The sequence below is a fragment of the Nycticebus coucang genome, chromosome 16 (genome assembly GCF_027406575.1).
Source record: "Nycticebus coucang isolate mNycCou1 chromosome 16, mNycCou1.pri, whole genome shotgun sequence".
NCBI lineage: Eukaryota > Metazoa > Chordata > Mammalia > Primates > Lorisidae > Nycticebus > Nycticebus coucang.
Window position 1 is genome coordinate 50,561,625 of NC_069795.1, and position 24,443 is coordinate 50,586,067.

The 24,443-nt window shown below is 41.6% G+C and overlaps 1 protein-coding gene across 2 annotated transcripts; it reads left to right on the forward strand.

Annotated features, from left to right (window-relative positions):
- The first annotated feature begins 4,429 nt into the window (after nucleotides 1-4,429).
- On the forward strand, nucleotides 4,430-15,410 carry NFKBIZ (NFKB inhibitor zeta). Of its 2 annotated transcripts, XM_053564988.1 has the most exons (12): nucleotides 4,476-4,767; nucleotides 6,864-7,003; nucleotides 7,829-7,859; nucleotides 7,981-8,081; nucleotides 8,183-8,958; nucleotides 9,986-10,091; nucleotides 10,471-10,617; nucleotides 10,814-10,877; nucleotides 11,148-11,317; nucleotides 12,203-12,313; nucleotides 12,437-12,604; nucleotides 15,200-15,410. In XM_053564988.1, exons 1-12 carry the CDS (start codon nucleotides 4,476-4,478, stop codon nucleotides 15,251-15,253), a joined length of 2,160 nt encoding a protein of 719 aa, XP_053420963.1. In that variant the 3' UTR covers nucleotides 15,254-15,410. The 2 variants fall into 2 exon arrangements, with proteins under 2 accessions (XP_053420964.1, XP_053420963.1); XM_053564989.1 differs by having other exon boundaries at nucleotides 4,430-4,767; nucleotides 12,437-15,410.
- Nucleotides 15,411-24,443: the final 9,033 nt, after the last annotated feature.

A 24,443-nucleotide genomic window follows, 5' to 3' on the forward strand; every position in this document is an offset into this window, starting at 1 on the left:
ATTTTCGGTATCTTTAGATGTTGACAGTACTTCTGAGCCATGGGGAAATGAATCTTACAATGTCCCTCTTTTACGCAAAAGATCAGGTTCCAGAGTTAGATTTTAATCTCCTCTCCACCTGTAATGGAACAGTATGCCTTTAGACAAATTCTCCAGGCCCCAGTTTTTAAAATACTTTTTTTGTACATCAGGAAGCATCAGTGGCTTTGGGTGTTCTTGCTTAAAGAGTGGCTTTGGGGGTTATTATCTAAAGAGACTATAGTCAAAATGTTGGCCAGTGCTGCAGTCACCTGAAAGCCTGATGTAGGGCCTGGGGAATCATCTTTCTTTTTTTTTTTTTTTTTCAGAGTCTCAAGCTGTTGCCCTGGGTAGAGTGCTGTAGCATCACAGCTCACAGCAACCACAAACTCCTGGGCTCAAGTGATTCTCCTGCCTCCACCTCCCAAGTAGCTGGGACTACAGGTGCCCGCCACAACGCCTGGCCATTTTTCGGTTGCAGCCGTCATTATTGTTTGGTGGGCCCAAGCTGAATTCGAACCCACCAGCTCAGGTGTATATGGCTGGTGCCTTAGCTGCTTGAGCCATAGGAGCTGAGCCTGGGGAATCGTCTTTCAAAGTAGCTCACTCACTCAGCTGTCACATTGGTGCTGGTTGTTGGCATCAGCTGACTTTTCCAGTTGGTGCAGTGTCTTCCTGTCATGGTGGCTATCTCCCCCAGAATTAACATTCAACCATGTAGCAGTAGAGCAATGGCAACATCTCATCACTCAGCCTAATATACCAAATTGGGTTTATATTTCAACATTTAAATGAACCAAAGTATATTTATTTACATTTGCTTTTTTGCAGTGATATTAATAACCATTTTTGATTGTGTGGGAAGCTTCTAGGCATCAGGAGTTACAGTCTTCTCAAACAATATTGTTGCTTTGGTAATGCATAGAAAGGTTTGTTTAGTTTGAAACACTGGTCTTTCATTGACCATTTTGGTCTATATTAAGTTCTCCAGTTGTCACGATTTTGAAGTTTAAATTTTTGTATAACAAGTAAAACAGGAAGAGAATTAATTAAAACAATGAGATATTTCTGTAAAAAAATTTTTGTCTATGAATTTATTTGAATGGGCATTTAGGCCCATTATTATCCATAAAACATGGTAGGAGAAAAAAAGTCCAAATTGATTTTTTTTGGAAACTCCAATATATCAGGGTTCTTCAGAGAAACAGAACCAATAGATTTTACATATACATATAGAAAGAGATTTATTATGAAGGACTGGCTCACACAGTTATGAGGCCAACAAGTCCCACCACCTGCCGTCTGCAAGCTGGAGAACCAGAAAAGCTGGCAGTGTAGTTCTAGTCCAGGCCTAAAGGCCTGAGAACCAGGAGAGCTGGTAGTGTAAGTCCTGGCTGGAGTCCGAAGGACCAAGAACCAGACGTGCTGATGTAGGGAAAGGTGGATGCCTGTTGAAGAAGAGTCTCTGCCTTTTTGTTCTATTTTGGCCCTCAATGGACTGGATGATGCCTACCCACTCTGGGGAGCAGGGATCTCTTTTACTCAGTCTGTTGATTCAAATGTTAATCTCTCCCAGAAACACTTACCCCAAAATAATGTTTTACCAGCTGTCTGGGCATTCCTTATTTCTGTGAAATTAATGCATAAAATTAACCTCTCAACATTCATCTGAAGCATCTTTTAAGCAATTTTGGTTTCTGAGCCTTGTATATTCCACAGATGTATCAAGGGAGTTGTTTCCTTTTTATATATTTATAAAACTTGCCAAAAAGTTAGGGGGAGGGAGAAGCAACGGAAGTTTTGGGGAAATACATTTGTGAGAAACAAGGAAATATAGTAACTTGTTGCTTAACATCAGGGATACGTTCTGAGAAATGTGTTAGGTGATTTTGTCCTTATGTTAACATCACAGAGTCTAATTACACAACTTGAATGATATAGCCTACTATACACGTAGCCTATATGGTGTAGTCTAATGCTGCTAGGCTACAAACCTTTTCAGAGCATATTTTCTTTTTTATTGTTGGGGATTCATTGAGGGTACAATAAGCCAGGTTACATTGATTGCAATTGTTAGGCAAAGTCCCTCTTTCAGAGCATATTTTCATAATGAATACTGTCCAGAGGTGTTCAACCTTCTTTTTGTTTTTGCCGCACATAAGAAGAATCAGTTATCTTGAACCACACATTAAAAACAATAGACACTAACAAAAGCTGATAAGCAAAAAAAAAGACCATGAATAATTTTTGCAATATTTGATATCACACATAAGTAAAACAGGGCCTTAAATAATCTGCCCTGGGCCACAGGTTGAACACCCCTGTGTGTAGGCAGTTGTACCATGATGGTAAGTGTGTTTGTGTATCTAAACATATCTGAACACAAGGCCAGGCACAGTGGCGCATGCCTGTAATCCTAGCACTTTGGGAGGCCGAGGTGGGTGTATTGCCTGAGTTCAGGAGTTTGAGACCAGCCTGACCAAGAGCAAGACTTTGTCTCTAAAAAAAAAGTAGCCGGGCGTTGTGGCAGGTGCCTGTAGTCCCTGCTACTTGGGAGGCTGAGGCAAGAGGATCCTTTGAGTCCAAGGGTTTGCGGTTATTGTGAGCTATGATGTCATGGCATTCTACTGAGGGCGATAAAGTGAGACTCTGTCTCCAAAAAACAAACAAACTGAACACAGAAAAGTAAAAATATGGGAGTATCAACAAAAAGGAAGCCATACTTTATAAAATAATTTAAAGAGGTTTATTCTGAACCAAATTTGAGAACTGTGACCTGTAGCTACATACATGAAGCATTGAGCAAGGGACTACAAGCTCTTATATGACCTTAATTCCTTGTTCATGCTATTCCCTTTCTCTGTAAATGCTGTGGGCTGAAATCACACCCATCCCTTGGGACCTATCTCAAGAGTCACCTCTCCTGCAAACATTTTCCTCCTGACCTCCTTTTCCCCTTATCAAACATAGGTTCTCTTTAAAGTATGTTGCACTGAACTTTGTATCCCTGGTGATATTTAATCATATTTTTTTAATATAGCACATGTGTACTTATCTTATCACTTATTTTTTTTTTTTTTAAATAGAGACAGAGACTCACTTTGTCACCCTTAGTAGAGTGCTTTGCCATCACAGCTCACAGCAACCTCCAACTCCTGGGCTTAGGCGATTCTCTTGCCTCAGCCTCCCGAGTAGCTGGGACTACAGGCGCCCTCCTGCCACAACGCTCGGCTATTTTTATTGTTGTTGTTGCCTGTTGGCTGGAGCAGGTTCGAACACGCCACTCTTGGTGTTGGGGGCGGGCGCCCTACCCCTGAGCCACAGGCACCGCCCATCACTTACCATTTCTACAAGTTATAAACGGCTTAATGTAATTCATCGTTTCCTCCTGCAAACTTTTACCTTTTTTTAATTTTTTGGCTAGTTGGACTTCAATAAATAGTGTAAATCTATTGGGAAAAATATTCAAGATGGGAAAGGTCAAAATTCCTGTGTTTATCAGACACAGTGTAAAGCAATGCAGAATGAAAATTACATATATATGTGTATGTATGTATGTGTGTGTATATATATATATATAAAATGCAGACACATCCTGTGTATATATTTTGCAAAGATGGCTTTTTCTAGTACTGAAGGATTCAGAAGCGTAGGCATAATTTTTTATCTCAGGGCTGCGCCTAAAAAATGATCAGTCCTGGCCCAGACCATAATTGAAGGCACAAAAGTGCCTCAGCATCTCTTTCAACTTGGGACCTCGCCCAAAGTGCGCTGGCAAACCCTTCCCAAGTTTTAAGGAGGCAGCGTGCTCTGAGGCACTTGAGGGCACCGGCCCTTAGGAACCTTCCCGAGACGCCTTAACTCCGGCTTTTCCAGCTCGCCGCGCCAGGGCAGGACGCGGGTGCAGGGCGCGCACCTGCCAGGACTCCCCACTCTCGGGAACCCGGCCGACCGGTCCGCGCCGCCGCCCCCCGCAGCCCACGCCCCGGCGCCGCGCGCCCTGGTCCCAGGCCCGGGCCCCGCCGCGGCTCGCCGAGGGCAGGCCCGGCTCGGGCGTCTCTTGGCGGGCGGCCGCGGCGAAGGTCGGGTCCGGGAAGCCGGACACTGGCGGCCGGGGTCGGTCGGGATTTCCAGGCGCAGGGCAGGAAAACAACCGGTCGGTCTGGGCGGAGCCGGGCGGGCGGGGCGCGGGCGGAGGGCACATTGCTTCATCCTGTACAGTTTACTGGAAACCGGGCGCATCCGGAGGAGGGGCCGGGAGGCGGCCGGGGCACCGCCAATGGCAAGGCCTGGCGCGGGGGCGGTGGGGAGGCCGGCGGGCGCCACGGCCGGCTAAAAACCGGGGCGGCCCGGCCGCGCCCGTCACTAGGTCCCCGGCACGCCACCGCCACGGTGGGAGGCAGCTGCGCGAAGCGAACCAGGGGCGCCGGTGTCTGGGGGTCGCCGAGCCCGGGAGCATGATCGTGGACAAGCTGTTGGACGACAGCTGCGGCGGAGACGGGCTGCTAGACGCGACCGGCGACTGCGGCCTCATGACCAGCCCGCTCAACCTGGCGTATTTCTATGGCGCTTCGCCGCCCGCTGCCGCTCCGGGCGCCTGCGACGCCAGCTGCTCGTCGTCGGGTCCCTCCGCGCCGGGCTCGCCCGGCTCCGGCTCCGACTCCTCCGACTTCTCCGCCTCTTCCGTGTCCTCCTGCGGGGCCGTCGAGTCCCGGCCCAGAGGCGGCGCCCGCGCCGAGCGCCTGCAAGGTAGCCACGGGCCCGCACCCCTGCGCACTCGGGCTCCCGGCTGGGAAGACCCGAGGCGAGGTTGTCCCTGCGCCGTCCTTAGCGGCAGGACATAAACACATTAGCTATCATTTAATGAGCGACTACTGAATGCTTTGCCCTGGGCCGGGCGCCTGACACAACCAGATGCCCTGGACAGGCTGTGAAATCCCGGCTCCATCCAGCTAGCTCCCAGCCTCTGAAACACCACCCAGCAGAGCGCTGACTTGAGGGCCCGGGATGAGTGAAGTTAGGCATCTCTCTAAGCCTCCCCTTTCTTTCTTTACTAAAAACGCAGCTTTATCGAGTTATAATTAAGATACAACGAGGAGATTTGGGGTCTGGGTATAATTTTCTTCTTGCGGCGGTTAGTGAAAAGCGGTAGCAGAGCATAAGGGTTTGGGAACTGTGTTTGACGTCATGACTTAGGTTTTCTTAAGTATTTGTGAAAATTGTAAGTAAAAGGATTTTCCATTAAAGAAAATTCTGTTAACTAGATGTAAGGTAAAGCTGGACTGAAAACCAATTCATGTTCTTAGTTTTGGATGCTGGTGAGTTTCAGAAGTCTGCCACAATTTCTTGATCTTTTGTTATGTGTGCTTTAGAAGGGATGGTTAAGTCATTATCTAGCAAAGAAAGGCATCACGTTTGCCTTCTTCGGTTGTGAATTGGTTGGTTTCATTTTTTTTTTTTTTTAATGAACCGAGTTGCATAGTTTGGTGGAAAACAGGATGCCCTGGTGGGTAGATGAAAGAACGCCTGATCTCAAATGTTGGACTGTCCAATAAGTATGATTTTAAAGCACATCTCCTTCCGGTGTTCCCCACGGCCAGCCACTGCTGTTTGAGCTGTCTTTTATTTTAAAAAGTGATTTTTTCATTTTCATTTTAAGTCATTTAAAAATTTTAAGAAGTGCTTTAATTCACTGTGTCAAGAGTGTAGCAAATTCAAAATGTGTGTGTTTTTAGGGCCTGTTCTCTGGCATTTGGCCGTCATCTGACTGAAACTGGTTGGCGAGTTCCTTGGTTTACCACAGAGCCATAGGGGATTTCTGAAACTGCATTTTTTTTGTGATGTTGAATTATTATCCTCTCTCATTCCAGGGAAGTGCTGTGTTAGATTCTGGCAATTCTGGTATTTGTGGAAATTTCTAAACTTAAGGAATTGTTTTATTCACCCCATAATTGAACCTTTTGTGTCATGTATTGATTACATGTATTTGTTCAAATTATGCAGTTTCTCGTCCCATCTTCTTACTTTTTTCTACACTCGATGGAGTGGCCAAGTTATTAATTTCCTGACTGTTTGGGTGTTTTAGTTCAACTCAGATTCCAAGAGGCTGTGGCATAGTAGTGGTCAGAAGCAGAATACTGTTTGTATGTACTACATTTTAAAGTGTACTTTCAAGTTTAAATGTGAAACGAGTACATTTCCTTTTTACTTAGAAGGCCTGTGTAAGCAATTCCAAAAACAGCCAGTGAGAGGAAATCCTGTGTGCGTATGTGGAAATTTGTTTAATTAAGTTCAGCAAATGTAAGCTTTCTTGGCACAGTTGAATTGGGAGAAATAATAATAAATAAACTGAAGATGTTAATTGTTAGATTTTGGTACATTGAGATCTTTGGAGGACGTTGCTTTGTGCCTTCTTAGGTAAGTGGAAGTAATAGACTTTAAAATTTCTATGTGCACATAAAACCTTTGGCTTAAAAAGCTAAAAATGCATCATTTATCTCCTGATTCTCCAAAGTTTTCCAAAGTCAAGAAAATTTAGATCTGTGAGATTTAGGTGGCAGATTGGTGATCCTGTCTCATGAGGGCTGAGAGACAGAGAGGCTTAATCTGGGTTTATCTATTGGCTCTGGGGATCTCTGACCACATTTTCATGAAAGTTACAGGCAACATAGAACCCTTCCGTAGAGCTGGGGACACATAGGGCCATTGGCCACAGCTAGCTGGAAAGGCTTTGGGATCTTTTGCTTGGGAACTGTATACGTTAGACATTTTTACTTTTGGCATGATTAAGACTTGTGTCTGTGAAGAGATTTAACTGGGGATGTATTTTGTTTTCTTTTGAACAGTTGAGCCCCATATGGGGGTTGGCAGGCAACAGAAAGGACCCTTTCAAGGTGTTCGCGTGAAAAATTCAGTGAAGGAACTCCTGTTGCACATCCGAAGTCATAAACAGAAGGCTTCTGGCCAAGCTGTGGATGATTTTAAGGTGGCATCTATTTTTTGTTTTGACTGGGGTGGGGGGAGAGGTTAGTCTCTTAGAGTTAATCTCCTGCGCTAGGTCGAGTAAATCACTTACAGTTTTTCATAGATGACAAAGTCCATGGGACAGAAACCATGTTGGTCTTGTTGTCTGCAGTATTCCTGTCACTTAGGCCAGTGCCAGGCATCTAGTAGGGGTGTGAGAGAAACGTGAATAAATGGAGGGAAGTTAGGGGCAAGAAAATAAATATGGTTCATTAGAAATGGCACAGTTTGGGCTGGGCGCAGTGGCTCACGCCTGTAATCCTCGCACTCTGGAAGGCCAAGACAGGTGGATCACCTGAGCTCACAAGTTTAAGACCAGCCTGAGCAAGACCAAGACCAAGACCCTGTCTCGAAAAATAGCTGGGTGTTGTGGTAGGCACCTGTAGTCCCAGCTACTTGGGAGGCTGAGGCAAGAGGATTGCTTGAGCCCAAAAGTTTGAGGTTGCTGTGAGCTATGACGGCATGGCACTCTACCAAGGGGCAACAAAGTGAGACTCTGTCTCAAAAAAACAAACAAACAAAAAAAATGAAATGGCACATTTTGACTAGAAAGGGAAAAGTCAAATGGCTTTATTAATTTTATCTTGAACTGGGTTAAGTTGAAAGTGAAAATAGAGAAGTTGCAAGATAAAATGAAAATTGAGACAAAACAAATATTGATAGAATAACCATATGAGAGATTTATGTATGAGCTATAAAAGGGAGTAGATATAAGTCTACTTATTGGTTGTATTAAACAGAAAACTATTTTTTGTATATACTAAATGGAAAACTTTTTCCCTTATAGGCACAAGGTGTGAACATAGAGCAGTTCACAGGTAAGAGTTTCTTCTATTCATACGTTTCTGGGGGCTTTAGAGTAAACTAATTTAGTGTGACTGTGGGTAAAATTTATAAGGTAGAATTATCACAGATTCCATATGTTTTTCTTGGGTGCAGAATTAAAGAACACAGTATCATATAGTGGGAAAAGGAAAGGGCCTGATTCATTGCCTGATGGACCAGCTTGCAAGAGGCCAACTCTGCATACTCCATTTTTGGTAAGTATCTCACTGTTTTCCTCTGAATACCCTTTGAAAATTATTCCTGGAATAATTTTAGACGGAATTGAGTGTGCAAATTGCTTTTTCTTTCTTTCTAGATACCACCTCAAACACCAACGCCCGGGGAGAGCATGGAAGATATTCTTCACAATGAACCCAAACAGGACAGCAGTGCCAATCTGCTTCAGAACATTATGAACATTAAGAATGAATGCAGCCCAGTTTCCCTGAACACAGTCCAAGTTAGCTGGATGAGCCCTGGGGGTGTTTCTCAGAGCTCCCCCCGAGAGCAGTGTCAGGACTTCCACGGAGGGCAGGTCTTCTCTCCACCTCAGAAATATCAGCCATTCCAAGTCAGTGGCTCCCCACAAGTGATGGACCAGACTTCTGTGTACCAGTGTTCTCCACAGAACCAGAATGTAGAGCCGCAGCAGCACTACTCCCACAACCCCACTCTGGAGTACAGTCCTTATTCCAGAACTTCCCAGTCTCCCAACTATGAACCAATCTTGTTTGATGGTCAATCATCACAGTTTTGCCCAAACCAAAGTTTTGCTTCCCTTCTAAGTAGTCATGGGCAATCTGACAATATTACTAATCCCATCCAGACTTCTTCCAGCATTCAGCAACAAAATGATGCTCATCTACAGAGCTTCAGCATGATGCCCAGCAGTGCCTGTGAGGCCACAGGGGGCCATGATATGGCCTCCACCTCTTTAAATACTTCGCTGCCCTTCCAAAACCTCATTGGAAATACAATGAACACCACACAGTTAGGGAAATCATTTTTTCAGTGGCAAGTAGAACAGGAAGAAAGCAAATTGGCAAATATTTCCCAAGACCAGTTTCTTTCAAAGGATGCCGATGGTGACACGTGAGTATACTTTTATCTCCTATATGCTTAATTTTAGATAAACCACACTTGTTGGGCCTAGTGGGCATGAACTTTTTCTAGAGTGTACCAAGTTATAGCTTACTTAGTGGTTGGCCAGCCAAGGCAACTGGTGTAGGTGGAAATTGCTACTTAGCGATAGTTTGTATTTCAAGAAAGGGTTTTTTCCCCTTTTTCAGTTTTTTTTTCTTTTTTGCTGCAAATTACTTTTCTAAATTAATAAAAATACATGTGTCTTCTTGAATATGTTGAGTTTGGAAGACCAGCATAGACTGTATCTGTAGACCAGAAATGATTATGCCATGATTAGGCTGTGAGTTGATTTGTAGATTGATCCAAAACTGTCCTGACGTCTCCGTGGTCTTGGGCAAATTATTAAACTTCTATATGCCTCAATTTCTTGACAGGTAAAATGGTATTTCCCTTATAAGGCTTTTATGAGAATTAAAAATAATAGATTTAAAGTGATCATATGGGGCTTGGTGCCTGTAGCTCAGTGGCCGGGGTGTCAGCCACATACACTGGGGCTGGTGGGTTCAAATCCAGCCTGGGCCTATATGCTTAATTTTAGATATGCCACACTTGTTGGGCCTAGTGGGCAAACAACAGTGACAACTACAACCAAAAAATAGCCGGGCACTGTGGCGAGCCCTTGTAGTCCCAGCTACTTGGGAGGCTGAGGCAAAAGAATCGCATAAGCCCAAGAGTTTGATGTTGCTGTGAGCTGTGGTGCCACGACTCTACCTAGGGCGACAAAGTGAGACTCTGTCTCACACAGACACAAAAAAAATGTTCAATATGGTGCTTGATGTTCTCATTTTTCTTCTGATGTCTGGTAGCCTAACTCAGCTCTTTTGCAAGTAGAATGTATCATCTAGGAGAAAAGAGAAATGACAAATGTTCTGTAATGTTTCATTTGTGAAAAGGGGCTAAAGGAAGAATATTTTTTAAAATGTGAACTTAGCGAAATCAGAAATAATTCACCTCTTTTCCTTGCCTTGTTCCCCAGCTTCCTTCACATTGCTGTTGCCCAAGGGAGAAGGGCACTTTCCTATGTTCTTGCAAGAAAGATGAATGCTCTTCACATGCTAGATATTAAAGAGCACAATGGACAGGTGAGGATCTGGACAGAGGCGGTCGGAAATGGCAAAGGTGGGGTCATGGTGAAGTGAATGGTGACGAGTAGATCATCTCAGACCTCAAGATCAAGAGAGTTCAGTTAATATTAACTTTGAGATACTGACTTTTTGCTACCATCAGCCTTGAAGTTTTTAATCTTAACTTTGTAGTTATTTGACCAAAGACTGAGAACAATAAAGCCGCACCCTAAGCTTACTCTGGTTTCCTTGTCTTTACAGTATATGATTGCTTATTATTATAATAGGATTTATTTTCTGTATGTGGGTTTTTTCCTCATAGTTTAGTTTCATATTCTTTGTTATGATAAGGTTAAATGGTAAAAAAAATATTTTTTTTCCCTGTATGTGTCCACAGAGTGCCTTTCAGGTGGCAGTGGCTGCCAATCAGCATCTCATTGTACAGGATCTGGTGAACCTTGGGGCCCAGGTGAACACCACGGACTGCTGGGGAAGGACACCTCTGCACGTCTGTGCTGAGAAGGGCCACTCCCAGGTGCTTCAGGTGAGAGGCGGCAAACCAGTCTTCTGTCACAGGGCCAAAGAGATAGGGCTTAGATGTTAGAAGTTAGATGTAGGATGTTCTCATATGCTATTACAATTATCTATTGTGCATTAACTTACTTATTTCTGGGGATTCTAATAGTTAAGTATGCATATAGCTTGTATTTTGCTAATAGATGATTTTTAAAATTTTGCAGGCAATTCAGAAGGGAGCAATGAGGAGCAATCAGTTTGTGGATCTTGAGGCAACTAACTATGATGGTAAGCAGCTGAAACATTGTTAGATAAAGAAGTAAGTAGGGAGTGGGGCCTGTGAGTTCTGAGGGTATTAAGTATCCTACTAAGAAGGAAGGTAAAACGTTCTGTAGATACAATTAGGACTGAGAGCCAGTGGAGGGAATATTCAGGTTGCTTTATTGTGGAGCCTGTTTGTAGATAGAGTTAGAGGCCATCTTCAAGGTTTGTAATTATAGAGGGGCCAAAAGACTTAAAGGACTGCTTGACTATTGTGTTATTAAACCTTTCTTCTAGGCCTGACGCCCCTTCATTGTGCAGTTATAGCTCACAATGCTGTGGTGCATGAACTCCAGAGAAATCAACAGCCTCATTCACCGGAAGTTCAGGAGCTTTTACTGAAGAATAAGAGTCTGGTTGATACCATTAAGTGTCTGATTCAAATGGGAGCAGCAGTGGAAGCAAAGGTAAATTCACAGAAAAGGTTTGAGATGGGATAGGAGAGAAAAAGGTTATAGCAGAAGACTGTTCCCATGTATAGATTAAAACAAGTTTTTTTCCTTCTTTTTTTAAAGTTAACAGAATGAATAGCAATGCATGGATAGTTAAGAAGCTTAGATTTTAGATAGTCACTTCATCGGTTTTCCTTATTTGCTTTTAGTCTATGGGTTATTATCTAAAAGATCACTTAGCTGTGAAATAAGTTAGTATTAGTTTGAAATGAAAGGAAAATGCTTAAAATTGATGTTATTGTTTTGGCTTTTATTTTCATACATTTGAGAATAAACGTGCATTTTATAAGGTTTTCTTCATTGTAGGAGCTGGACTCATCTCCTGTTTTATAAACTAGAAGATTTTATTCTTTTGAAATTTAGGCTTTAATGAGTAAGTCCTATATGCAAGGCACTCGGTTTGGTGCTTTGGGAGGAAAAAACCTAAGTCATAAACCTTTTGGGTCCTTGGAAGGCTAACTGTCTAATTGAAGAAGTTACAAATACAGCTAAATTTAACTCCACAGTGTGACCATCAAGCCTGGAAACTCAGACAAATACGTAATAAGTAATTTGTTGATATGATACAGTGCACAATAAAAATATTATGTTCTCCTACATTTTATAGCCACTCTCTATATAAGGGTAGAGTATGATAAGAGGTGTGTAGGCAAACTAATAAGAAATTAAAGAGAAATAAAAGATTCTAGTTAGCTTAGAACCAGGGAAGGCTTTGTGGAGAAGGGAGCATTCAAAGTGAGTCTCTAAGGCTGAGTGAGGCATTTGAGAGTCTGGGTGAAAAGTGTATTCCAAGGCATGGTATCTGGATTTTTCTTTTTCTTTCTTCTTGCCTTTGACAAGGATCGTAAAAGTGGCCGCACAGCCCTGCATTTGGCAGCCGAAGAAGCAAATTTGGAACTCATTCGTCTCTTTTTGGAGCTGCCCAGTTGCTTGTCTTTCGTGAATGCAAAGGTACTTTGAGAAAGCTTTTATAGTTGGAATGACCTTTTTTATACCACCTTCATGTTGTTTTTTTTGAGCTGCTTTCATGAAAGTTCCCCCTTCCTGATGTTCATTTCATCCCTCTGTCTTCAGGCATACAATGGAAACACTGCCCTCCACGTTGCTGCCAGCCTGCAGTACCGGGTGACACAGTTGGATGCAGTCCGCCTGTTGATGAGGAAGGGAGCAGACCCAAGTACTCGGAACTTGGAGAATGAACAGCCAGTGCATTTGGTTCCTGATGGCCCTGTGGGAGAACAGGTGAGGGTCCCAGGAGGCAGACGAAGTACTTGTAGGCGCTCTCTTCTGATGGGTGAAGGCAGAGGCCATCATGCAGGATGAAGGTGGCTGGTGCTTTTTGTGGGGGCTCCCTTGGTGTCTGGGTCTCACACTAGTTATCATAGCACTTTGTAGCTAATCACTTTGTTGCCGAAGGAAACATAAGAAATTTGAGGGTCTACCTGTGGATCCTAAATGGTCAGTGTTCAAGTAATCTTCTCTTCCATGACTCAAACTTGGGTTTAGAGTAAGTTAGAATGGTTTGACCTTTGGAAGCTGATGAAGGAGGATGTACCAGAGTTCCTGTAGATACCAAGGAGGGAGAGCCATGGTTTTATAAGGTATGAGCCACCAAATACTGTGGCTATTAAATGGGTTCCCATGTGTAAAGTGTTCGGGTTAATCCCAGGCACATAGTAAGCGCTCAGTGAACACTCACTGTTACACTTACTTTTATCTGCTAAGTGACACTGAACGAGAAATGAAAAAGTTATTTATGTAATTTGGAATCCATAGGTACTTTATATGTTAAATAGAATTATGCTTTACTCATTAATATAGTTATATATTGTCACTGAGGATTAAATAGTTTCATGAGAGAACTTTTCTAGTTAATAAGTACTTACTCTTTTAAGAAATTAAAATGTTTTTGATGGAAATCTTTTCCTGGAGGTAATGAGGGTGATTTTGGCCATGGGTAGGTCTTTATATATTTTACTAATCACAAAATTAAATATATAGGATCCAGTTTAGCTTTTTTTTTTTTAAATTCTGAGCCATTATTATGACCATAATGTTACAATAACCCATATTTGTAGAGATTTTTATGATTTAGAAGGACTCTCTTAATGGTTTGTAAAGAATTTTCTTTTTTTTTTTTGAGACAGAGTCTCATTATGTTGCCTTCTGTAGAGTGCTGTGGTGTCACAGCTCACAGCAACCTCAAACTCTTGGGTGTAAGCAATTCTCTTGCCTCAGCCTCCCAAGTAGCTGGGACTACAGGTGCCCGCCACAACGCCTGGCTACTTTTTTGTTGTAGTTGTCATTGTTTGGCAGGCCTGGGCTGGGTTTGAGCCTGCCGGCCCTGGTGTATGTGGCCGGCGCCTTAGCCACTGAGCTATGGGTGCCAAGCCTGTAAAGAATTCTCTTGTATATTATATCACTTAATAGTATAACAACTTTGTGGTATAAAGATTCAACGGAAAAAATTGATATTCAGAGAGGCTCCAAGCACAGGAACCATCATTAACTAGACAATGGCAGAATCCTAAGCCCAGTATTTTTTCCTGCTTCAGAGTTTGTGGTATGCAGTTAAATAATGATGTTCTTAGGGGTTACGGAGGTATGGAGGGCCGTTTGACTCTTCACTAAATGTTCTGTCCTTTTTGCTTTTGTATTTTGTGCCTACGTGTTTTATAGGGAGAGGGTCTTTCCCCTTGCTTTTGTCGTCAGACTCCGGTGGTTGTGTTTCCTTATAGCAGCTAATACTTGTATCCTCTATCCCAGCAGTTCTCAACCTGTATTAAAGGGCCGCGGCATTAGGGAGGTTGAGAACCACTGCTCTATCACAATCTTTTCTTCTAAATTATTGCTTCTAATCTGCTGTGAGCTGAGAGACAGATAAGACAGTTTATCAGACCGTGGCATAAAATCAGTCATGGGTCCTGGGATCTGTTCTGTAATCCATGAAGTTCTGCATGGATGCATTAACACTTGGATACCATGACAGCTGTTATGACTTGAAGGACATTAAGGATTTGCTTATGTGTGTGTAAAATGGGTTTTGTGTTCTTGTTGACACTGATTTCAAGATTAAGTGAGAAGACAAACCATAATTGCTGCCTTATGGTAAGTGTTCTCATAAATAGCAGGAGTAAAGATTAGGCAAGGAATATAGGTCTTATGTCAGTTTTTGGAGACTTTCAACATCAGATAATTTTTAATGGAGACGTGTTACTTTCTTGTACCCACAGATAATTAGAGGAGATGTCAAATAGTTTTAGAAGTTCAGTATTTTTTTGAAGTCACTTTAAAATCTTGACAAATAGGGCAGCGCCTATGGCTCAGTGGGTAAGGCGCCGGCCCCATATACCGAGGGTGGCAGGTTCACACCTGGCCCCACCCAAACTACAACAAAAAATAGCCGGGTGTTGGGACAGGCGCTTGTAGTCCCAGCTACTCGGGAGGCTGAGGCAAGAGAATCGCCTAAGCCCGGGAATTGGAGGTTGCTGTGAGCTGTGTGACACCACAGCACACTAGCGAGGGCAGTAAAGTGAGACTCTTTCTCTTAAAAAAAAATAAAATAAAATCTTGAAAAATATTGTACATATTTCTTCATATAAATACAAGTTAATAGGAGTAGTGTGTAATAGATAGGAATGAAAGAAACTCTGAAGAAAATACACCCCTTTGGAGGCGGCGCCTGTGGCTCAGTTGGTAAGGCGCCAGCCCCATATACCGAGGGTGGCGGGTTCAAACCCGGCCCCAGCTGAACTGCAACCAGAAAGAAAAAAAAGAAACTATACCCCTTTGATCATAAAAAATAAACCTGACAAATCCTATTTACTTTTCTTCCAGATCCGACGAATCCTGAAAGGAAAGTCCATTCAGCAGAGAGCTCCACCATATTAGCTCCATTAACCTGGAGCCTTGTGAGCAACACTCACTGTCAGTTAGGCAGTCCTGATGTTATCTGTACATAGACCATTTGCCCTGTATTGGCAAATGTAAGTTGTTTCTATGAAACAAACATATTTAGTTCACTATTATATAGTGGGTTATATTAAAAGAAAAGAAGAAAAATATCTAATTTCTCTTGGCAGATTTGCATATTTCATACCCAGGTATCTGGGATCTAGACATCTGAATTTGATCTGAATGGTAAAATTACCTTCAAGTAACAGTAGCTGTTGGATAGGAAAAGTCTTTGATTTGTGGCATCAGTCATTGCTGTTGTAGCTATTGCCACGTTCAAAGTAGGTGAATCGTAAACATTTCCTAAAGAAAAATGAAAGCCTTTGAAAAACAAAAAGTGTTGAGGCTTCATTTGGTCTGATGTGGTACTTGGTAGTTATTGGTGTTGGAAAGTTTCTAGTCATTGGACTAGATGAAAGGTGTCCGTGGTTAAAATTTGATCTTTGCAAACTGTACATAAGTGTTATTTTTTGTCTTTAAAAATGTTGTACATATTTGGCCATTAACATGGTTGTATTTGAAACTGTAAGTCAATAAAATAGAAAAGAACAAGTGAATTGTCACTATTTTAGAAAATTTTACACGTTCAAAGGAATTGTTACTTCATAATCACTCGATTTAATAAGACTTTGTAGATAAAATAGATGGTGAATAGTTCCCTTAGTGGCCGAAAGAGCTATGTTTGAATTGTAAATGTGCCTTTTCTCATGCATCGAAATGAGATAAGTTATTTATAGGGAATTGCATGCTGTTGAAGAGAATACCTTGCTATGGTTTACCTTTTAGAATTTATGAAATTTTTGTTTTTTGCCTTTGTGAAAACAGCAAAAAGTCAAAATTAAAACATGTCTTCCTCTTTTATATTGTCAATTGATGGTAGTGTGCCATGATCTTTTATATTACCATTCAGAAAAAAATGTTTTATTTTTTAGTAACATTAATTCTATTAACAATATTTTGCTGACCTCTGGCATGTCTGAGGAACATAGTTGGCTTTGATTACACACTAATTTTTCATAATAAATTTGACTCATTAAAGACTTTCTTTTTTTAAATGATAAGTCTCTTAAGCAACTGACTATAACTTATCATCTTTGTGGCTCAGTACTTAAATTCTTTTTAAAAAGATGCCCTTTGGATTGATCACATTGTTTGACCCAGTATGTCTTGTGGACAAATTAGTTATAGTCACTCTATCAATATGTTGTGATGCAAATCAGTTCATTCACACTGGAAACATTCATGCATGGTTTTAAATAAACATTAATTCACTAACAATGTCTTAAGGATGTGTATTATTTTTCCTAGTGCCTTATTTTTATTTCCATAAGTGGGAAAGTGCTATTAATGTCTACTTTATATACTTTTAAATTAATTAATAGATTTTAATTTGGAGTTTTTTGAGAATATGTTTCCCAAAGGTATACAAGATTTAACATCACAATCTGATTGTCACGTTCACTAGTAGAGGTTTGTTAGGTTCTGAAAACATCACAGATGTTTAATAATGTTGATCATTCAGAAGTTTGTATGTTAAAAAAATCCTAAGTGGAGGCAGTGAACATAGAAAAACAGTTTGGAAATTACCAGGATCATCCTGAGGGGGATGTAAACGTGGGAATGGTAATAAAATGAGGTTTTCCCCTTTCCCAGCAAGCCATTTTGACCTGTGCGAGATCAAACACATAGTGCCTCTGTATCAGTCATTATAATTATTGCACATATATTCTAGTTCTTAACTTGCAGCCTCTTAGAATCTAGTGAAAGCTACAAATCCGGCTCATCACCATAGCACAGTGATTATGGCACCAGCCACATACAATGAGGCTGGCGCGTTTGAACCTGGCCTGGGCCAGCTAAACAATAAAGACAATTGCAACAAAAATAGCCGGGCATGGTGGTGGGTGCCTGTAGTCCCAGCTACTTGGGAGGCTGAGGCAAGAGAATGGCTTAAGTCCAAGAGTTTGAGGTTGCTGTGAGCTGTGATGCCATGGCACTCTACCCAGGGCGACATAGTAGGACTGTCTGAAAAAAAGAACAAACAAAAAAACAACTATGAATCCTTTCCCTGGAAAAAAGCATATATGCTTATATACACAAATGCTGTCTTCCCCCCAAAAGACTACGACTCATGAGTTAAGCTATTTTAGTTCTATTCTATACATCAAATATAGTTTTTTTTCCACATGAATAAAATCTTAAGAGTAGTTTGCTTTGCAAATGCAAACTGATAACAAGAACAGTAGAAATGATGTAACTTCACTGAACATAGCTATACAGGAAACTTTTCCAAGTAAGCTTATTGAAAATTTCCCATGGTCCTGATCAACTCTGTTCCCATAACATGTTCCCATAACAACTTGGATCCATCTGTCCACATCAGAAAGTCCCAGGGATGTTCTCCCTTAATTAATGCCAAATTCTCTCATAATTAATTGATTGAACCAGGGTCCAGCAATCATGTTTGTGTGTACAAAGGCGTAATGGTCGATACTATGAATCTAAGACATACAAAGCATTTCTTAGCCTTGAGGTGCTTATGTGAGAGATGGGGCATGTACTTTATTAATTAGGCAGACTATGTTAAATGTCATAAAAAATGAGTATCACGCAGATTGAGAAGAGAAATTTGCATCTCATTGGGGGAGATACAAGGTAGACAGAGCATTTGAGCTGTATCTTCAAAATAATTTGGATGTTTACAGAAAGGGAGGACAAGCAGGTGAAAAATATAGAAAAAAACATGAACCAAGGCATAGTAGTGTGTGAGAACAGCGGGTGATTTCAATGAATTAATAGTTTGGTTAGAATCTGGGATGGCCAATAAATTTCATCTTGTGTTCCACCTCTGACTGGTAATATTCTCATAAATATTATGCTGAGAAAGATCCTCAGGCCTCAGCGCTTGGGAGGAGAGGGTGGGTGATTGATTAGTGATATCTGCTACAGATGTATGGGAAATGGCTCTTGATGGAATACCCTTAAAGAATGAGAAGCCAAATTGCTCAACCTCAGTGCCTAGCACAGTGCCCGGCCGAGATCAGGCAGTTAGTTAGACATGAGCAAGGTGGATGGTGAATGTGGTTAGATTGTTGTGGACTGGCTTGGGTCGGGTTGACCTGGGCTATTGTGTGAATGGGACTAATTGCTAATTGGGACCTTTCCAGGTACAAGACCTTGTGGTTGGGCCGCTTTGGGGAGTGGGCTGTTTGGGGGGACTGATTAATGTCACTGGGACTTTCTGATGTGGACAGATGGATCCAAGCTGTTATGGGAACATGTTATGGGAATGGAGTTGATTAGGATAGGACCATGGGAAATTTCCAAGAAACAACACCCCTCAAAAGCTGCATATAAAATCCAGCACTGTGCTCTCCATGATGCCTGCAGTTTCTAAGAGGGGGCCCGGTTTGCCATCCAAACCATTAAAATAAACTTTTTCTTTCTTGCTAAAACTTTACTTGCTTTTGTTCTTTTCAGTTATTTTGGTAACTATTTCAAGTTCCACAGCACTGCCCTCTCAGTAGGAACTCATAAAGTATTGGTTAAATGAGTGAATGAATGTATGCGGTCCTTGTTGGGTGTTTGCAGGGAGTTGGTGTTTTGAGCCACAGTTATGCTATTAAATACTAGTGAATTAGTGGCTATCATAGTTCTGAACTTAACTCTGACATATGATTTGACATACGAATTTAACAGTGACATGGATAAGTTAATGAAAATGGACATAGTTGGATTCATTTACAAAAAATCAAGCGGGCAATCCCGACTTTAATCCCTTTTGGCAAAAGACTAATTTTAGTTTTGTAGTTTAATATTCACTAAGGAATCTTCACAAGAGTCAGAGACCAAATCTTCCAGCTATATTTGTTAGTCAAATCAGTAACATTTACTATCCTTTCTACATTTTTATTTAAGAGTAGAGAATTTCCTCAAACTCCTCTAATTTTTAATAAATGTCAACTTCTCTTTTTATTAAAAGTCCTAAACAAATTTGATATGCTTACTACATTCTAGTACTTCTGTGAATAGAAGAGATATCCCCAATAAGAAATGAAAAGTTATCATTGGATGACACTACAATGAATTACTTTAGGTATGAATGAGGGAGTCCAGATAGCAGTGATGAATGAGGTGTCAAAGGTAGGTGACCTCAAGACATTCCTTTCTAGCACTAACGTTCATGATCCTATGATTCATCTGATTGTATAAATTTTGATATGTCTCTTAAACTCAAACAAAAGTAGCCTCATGACATCACATCAGCCATCACCAAGCTAAATCTTGCACATGGGAATAAGAGGTAGTTGCTGAGTTTCCAGGTGTATCTTCACAAAAGTAAGAGGTGAACATGTGGCTCGGCACCCATAGCACAGTGGTTACGGCGCCGTTCACATACACTGAACCCAGCCCAAGCCGGCTAAACAACAACAACTACAACAAAAAAAAGCTGGGTGTTGTGGTGGGTGCCTGTAGTCTCAGCTACTTGGGAGGCTGAGGCAAGAGAATCACTTAAGCCTATTAGTTTGAGGTTGCTGTGAGCTGTGACACCACAGCACTCTACCGAGGGTGACATAACAAGACTCCATCTCCAAAAAAAAAGTGAACATGTGCACAGATGTCTATTATAATTTCTATGTAGGGCAAAAATGGGCATCTCCAACCTGTGGGAGGTGTGGCATATGACACACAATATGCTGCCTAGGAAGACGTTTGACATTCACAATGCTAACTAAGTTAATGTTCAGGCCTCATGGAAGTGTCACTTAGTATTATCTTAATAAATGTCAGCTTCTTAAACACAGCACCATTAACTTCCATTTTCTGAAAACATCAGTTGTTCTGTATTGAATGTGACCACGGGGAGAAATCAGCTTCAGCCACTGGCTGAATTCTTGGTTCCTGTGAGCCAAGGTTTGAGGTTAGTCATAACCATGCTAGTAGGTGCTGGTTTTCCTGAGAGTGCCCTGGATTAGTCCTTGAGAATAGATGAGGAACTGTTTTATTCCTCATTAGAAGCTCTGCACCTAGCACAGTATCTGACACACAGTAGACAATCAACAGATAGTTCTTAAATTGAATTTAATTTTATGGCTATTTATTTTTGAGACAGGATCTTGTTCTGTCGCCTGCTCTAGAGTGCAGTGGTGTCATCATAGCTCACTGCAATCTTAGACTCTTAGGCTCAAGCAATTCTCCTGCCTTAGCCTTCTGAGCAGCTGGGATGGATTATAGGTGTGCACCCCCAAAGCCTGGATAACTTTTTTACTATTTTTGTAGAGCTGAGGTCTCACACTTGCTCAGGTTTCACACTTCGGACCTCAAACAATCCTCAGACTCACTTCCTAGAATTCTTGGATTACAGGCATGAACCACTCTGTCCAGCCACAACTTTTAAGTTTATTTTTTCTTGGCATATTTTATACTTTCAGTGAATTAACATTTTATCATTCACATGGAGCTCTTATGACTTACTCGAGAAGTACTTTTACGTTTCAACTGCACACCAAGTCTGGTTTCACCTTATTTTCTCACTCCCCTCATTCCACTTCTGGAGGCTGCGCAGACCCAGAAACAATGTACAGGTGGTGTGTTTCTAGGTGGAGTCAGACTGAAGATCCCGCTCAGAGTGTCCTGCTTTCTTATTTGTACTCTTTGTCCTCCAGCCTGTGCTCCCTGCTCCCACTAGCACATCATTTCCCTTGCCTGCCACCCAAAGAGTGTTTTGGGATGAGAGTGGCCAGATCGTCCGGATGCTGCATGCACCAGGTTCAAGTCTTTGCTGGACAGCAGTGCCCTTTGTGAAGCTTGTAAAACATGCACATGCCTAGGCCCCAACCTAGCCTTCCTGAATCAGTATCTCCAGGGTTTTCAGGGCCTCTGGCAGGTATTTGATGATTTAACAGGGGTCCTCAAACTTTTTTTTTTAACTTTTTTTTTTTAGAGACAGAGTTTCACTTTATGGCCCTCGGTAGAGTGCCGTGGCATCACACAGCTCACAGCAACCTCCAACTCCTGGGCTTAAGCCATTCTCTTGCCTCAGCCTCCCGAGTAGCTGGGACTACAGGCGCCCACCACAACGCCCAGCTATTTTTTTTTTTTTGGTTGCAGTTCAGCCGGGGTCGGGTTTGAACCCGCCACCCTCGGTATATGGGGCCGGGGCCTTACCGACTGAGCCACAGGCGCCGCCCGGTCCTCAAACTTTTTAAACAGGGGGCCAGTTCACTGTCCCGCAGACCATTGAAGGGCCGGACTATAGTTTAAAAAAAAAAAAACTATGAACAAATTCTTATACACACTGCACATATCTTATTTTGAAGTAAAAAAACACAACGGGAACAAATACAATCACACTGCCTCATGTAGCCCGCGGGCCGCAGTTTGAGGACCCCCTGGTTAGGAGATACAGGCTGGCTGTGGGTTGGGAAGTAGCCATAGGGTGGTAACATGATGGGTTGCTGCAGGGCCCATGGGGATGAGGTAGGAACTGATGAATGCCTTCAGTGTGGCCAGGCACATTGGATCCTGTGGTATAGAAACTACCTTTGAAGACTACCTTTGAGTCACCGTATCTGTTTTTCTGCTTTCTGAAAACACTTTTCTAAGGTTATTCTGGTTTTTGAGTTCTCCAGTCATATTAGTTTCCTAAGACTGTAACAATTAACAACAAACGTGGTGGCTTCACCAAGTGAAATTCCTTCTCTCACAGTTCTGGAGGCCAGAATTCGAAATCAAGATGTTGGCAGAACCGTGCTCCCTGCAAAGGCTCTATGGAAAAGCCTTTCTTTACCTATTTCAGCTTCCCGTGGCTCCAGGCACTGCTTGGGCTGGTGCCAGTATAATTCCTATCTATACTTCCGCCTTCACAAGGCCATCTCCTCTTCTCCCTGTGTCTTTTCTCTGTACATCTCTTACAAGGACAGTTGTCATTGGATTTAGCGCCCACTGAATAATCCAGGATGACTTTATCTCAAGATTCTTAATTATCTGCACAAAGGCCCTTTTTCCAAATGAGGTCACATTCAAAGATTCTGATGATTAGTGTGCAGATATACCTTTTGGGGGGCCGTTATTGAACCCACTACACCGGAGAAAAAGGATTTATAATCTTTCTGCTACTATTATTTATTTCTCCTACAAAATGAATTAGATTAATATTTCCCTTCTTTAAAAATTATTTTACGTGGTAAGATCACTTAGCACAAGATCTATTCTTTTTTTTTTTTTTTTGTAGAGACAGAGTTTCACTTTATTGCCCTCAGTAGAGTGCCATGGCATCACACAGCTCACAGCAACCTCCAACTCCTGGGCTTAGGCGATTCTCCTGCCACAGCCTCCCGAGTAGCTGGGACTACAGGCGACAAGATCTATTCTTTTTTTTTTTTTTTTTTTAATTTTTTTATTAAATCATAACTGTATACAATGATATGATTATGGGGCATCATACACTCACTTCATAAACCATTTGACACATTTTTATCACAGTGAAGATCTATTCTTTTAACAAGATTTCCAGGGTACAATGCAGTATTGTTAATTATAGGGAGAATGTTGTACAGCAAATTTGTAGACCTTATAAAATGAATATTTCTTTTTGAGCAATTGTACTGTCTTCAGAATCTATGCATACCTTTTACACCTAATTTTTGATCTAACATGTGGTGCAATGTCTCTATTTCATTTATTAGCTTTAGTACCTGGTATTGACCAGGAGACTTATTTACTATTGATAAACAAACTTTGTTTATTGACCAGGAGACTTATTTACTATTGATAAACAAACTTTAAGAGAAATAGTAAAAAATAATTTTTGAGCTGTAATTTAAAAATTATTATAATGATTTTAAAAACTTAGAACAAAGCTTCTATGATTATCATTAGTCATTCTGCTTTGTGCGACATATCTGAATAAATCTGCTGCTCCTCACACTAATCATATGACTTAGAGTTGCTCATGTGGGAAGTGACATGATTGATCACAGGGTAAATGTTGGTGCCTTACAGCGTGTGATCTTGTAATGGCAGCAGTAGAATAGCTACTCATTGGAAACTGCAAATGTTTAAAAGTGAAGGGTTGAATCCAGTTTCAGATAGTACATATGGATTCCACTTTGCCAAAACTCAGTTGAAATATACCATTTTAGGTCTAGATATTATCTTCTTCAGTGATAGGATTCTTGCTATTGCTCTGAAAATAAAGATTTTAGCAACTCCAGGAACTTCGTTGTTGGATCTAGTACATGTTACCTGTTAGAACAGCTTAGTACTTTTTTAGGCTTGACAATACAAATTTCAGATTGTGAAACCGTACCAGATTCCTTAGTTTAATTGATCTGAGGTTTAATTTGAAATTGCTATTCATTTTATCAGCTCATGGTATCTTAATTCACATGGCCTGCTCTCCATATTTGCAGCCAAACATCTCTCGGGTAAGACTTTTCATTTCAAGTGCTTGCCTGAGAGCGTGGGTATCTCCTGACGGGTCTTCACAGACGGCTCACGTTGTTGATGGCTCTGGAGGAGAACTGCTCTTCTCTTCCAGCTCTCAGAGGTTAGCTGGGATATTTGTCTTGGTGGGAGCCTGCCTCATGAAAGTCCACCTTTCCCAGTTGGTTATGGTCACGTCTGCAATCCTAGCACTCTGGGAGGCTGAGACAGGGGGATCACTTGAGCTCAGGAGTTCAAGACCAGCCTGAGCAATAGCAAGACCCTGTCTCTACTAAAAATAGAAAAACTGAGCCAAGAGGATTGGCTTGAGCTGCCCAAGAACTTGAGGTTGTTGTGAGCAATAATGTCATGGCCCTCTAATCAGGGTGCCAGAGTGAGACTCTGTCTCAAAAAAAAAAAGGCTGTTTTACATCATTTGTCCTTTTTGTTTGTCTTTAAAATGGCAATACCTTCCTTTTTTGGTCCCAAGAAGGATTCCTGATAGGATATTTAAAAATTTTCAACAAGTTCTTTTAAGGCTTTTGCAGCTATGGAAATAAGTATTGCTCATCTTCAATTTTGTCAGGTATAGCTTCTTAGGAGTATCTAAAGAAAATTTAGAATACCCCACTGGCGAAAACAAGTAAACATTTACTTGTTTACTTGGTGCTTCTACATGAAAGATTCCTGGAAAAATTTT

Bases quoted from the DNA above. Each gene is read 5' to 3' on its own strand.
- NFKBIZ (XM_053564989.1), top strand. From the start codon at position 4,476: ATGATCGTGGACAAGCTGTTGGACGACAGCTGCGGCGGAGACGGGCTG. The intron at 8,959-9,985 runs GTGAGTATACTT...CTTGTTCCCCAG, and splicing joins AAGGATGCCGATGGTGACAC to CTTCCTTCACATTGCTGTTG. The intron at 10,092-10,470 runs GTGAGGATCTGG...ATGTGTCCACAG, and splicing joins TTAAAGAGCACAATGGACAG to AGTGCCTTTCAGGTGGCAGT.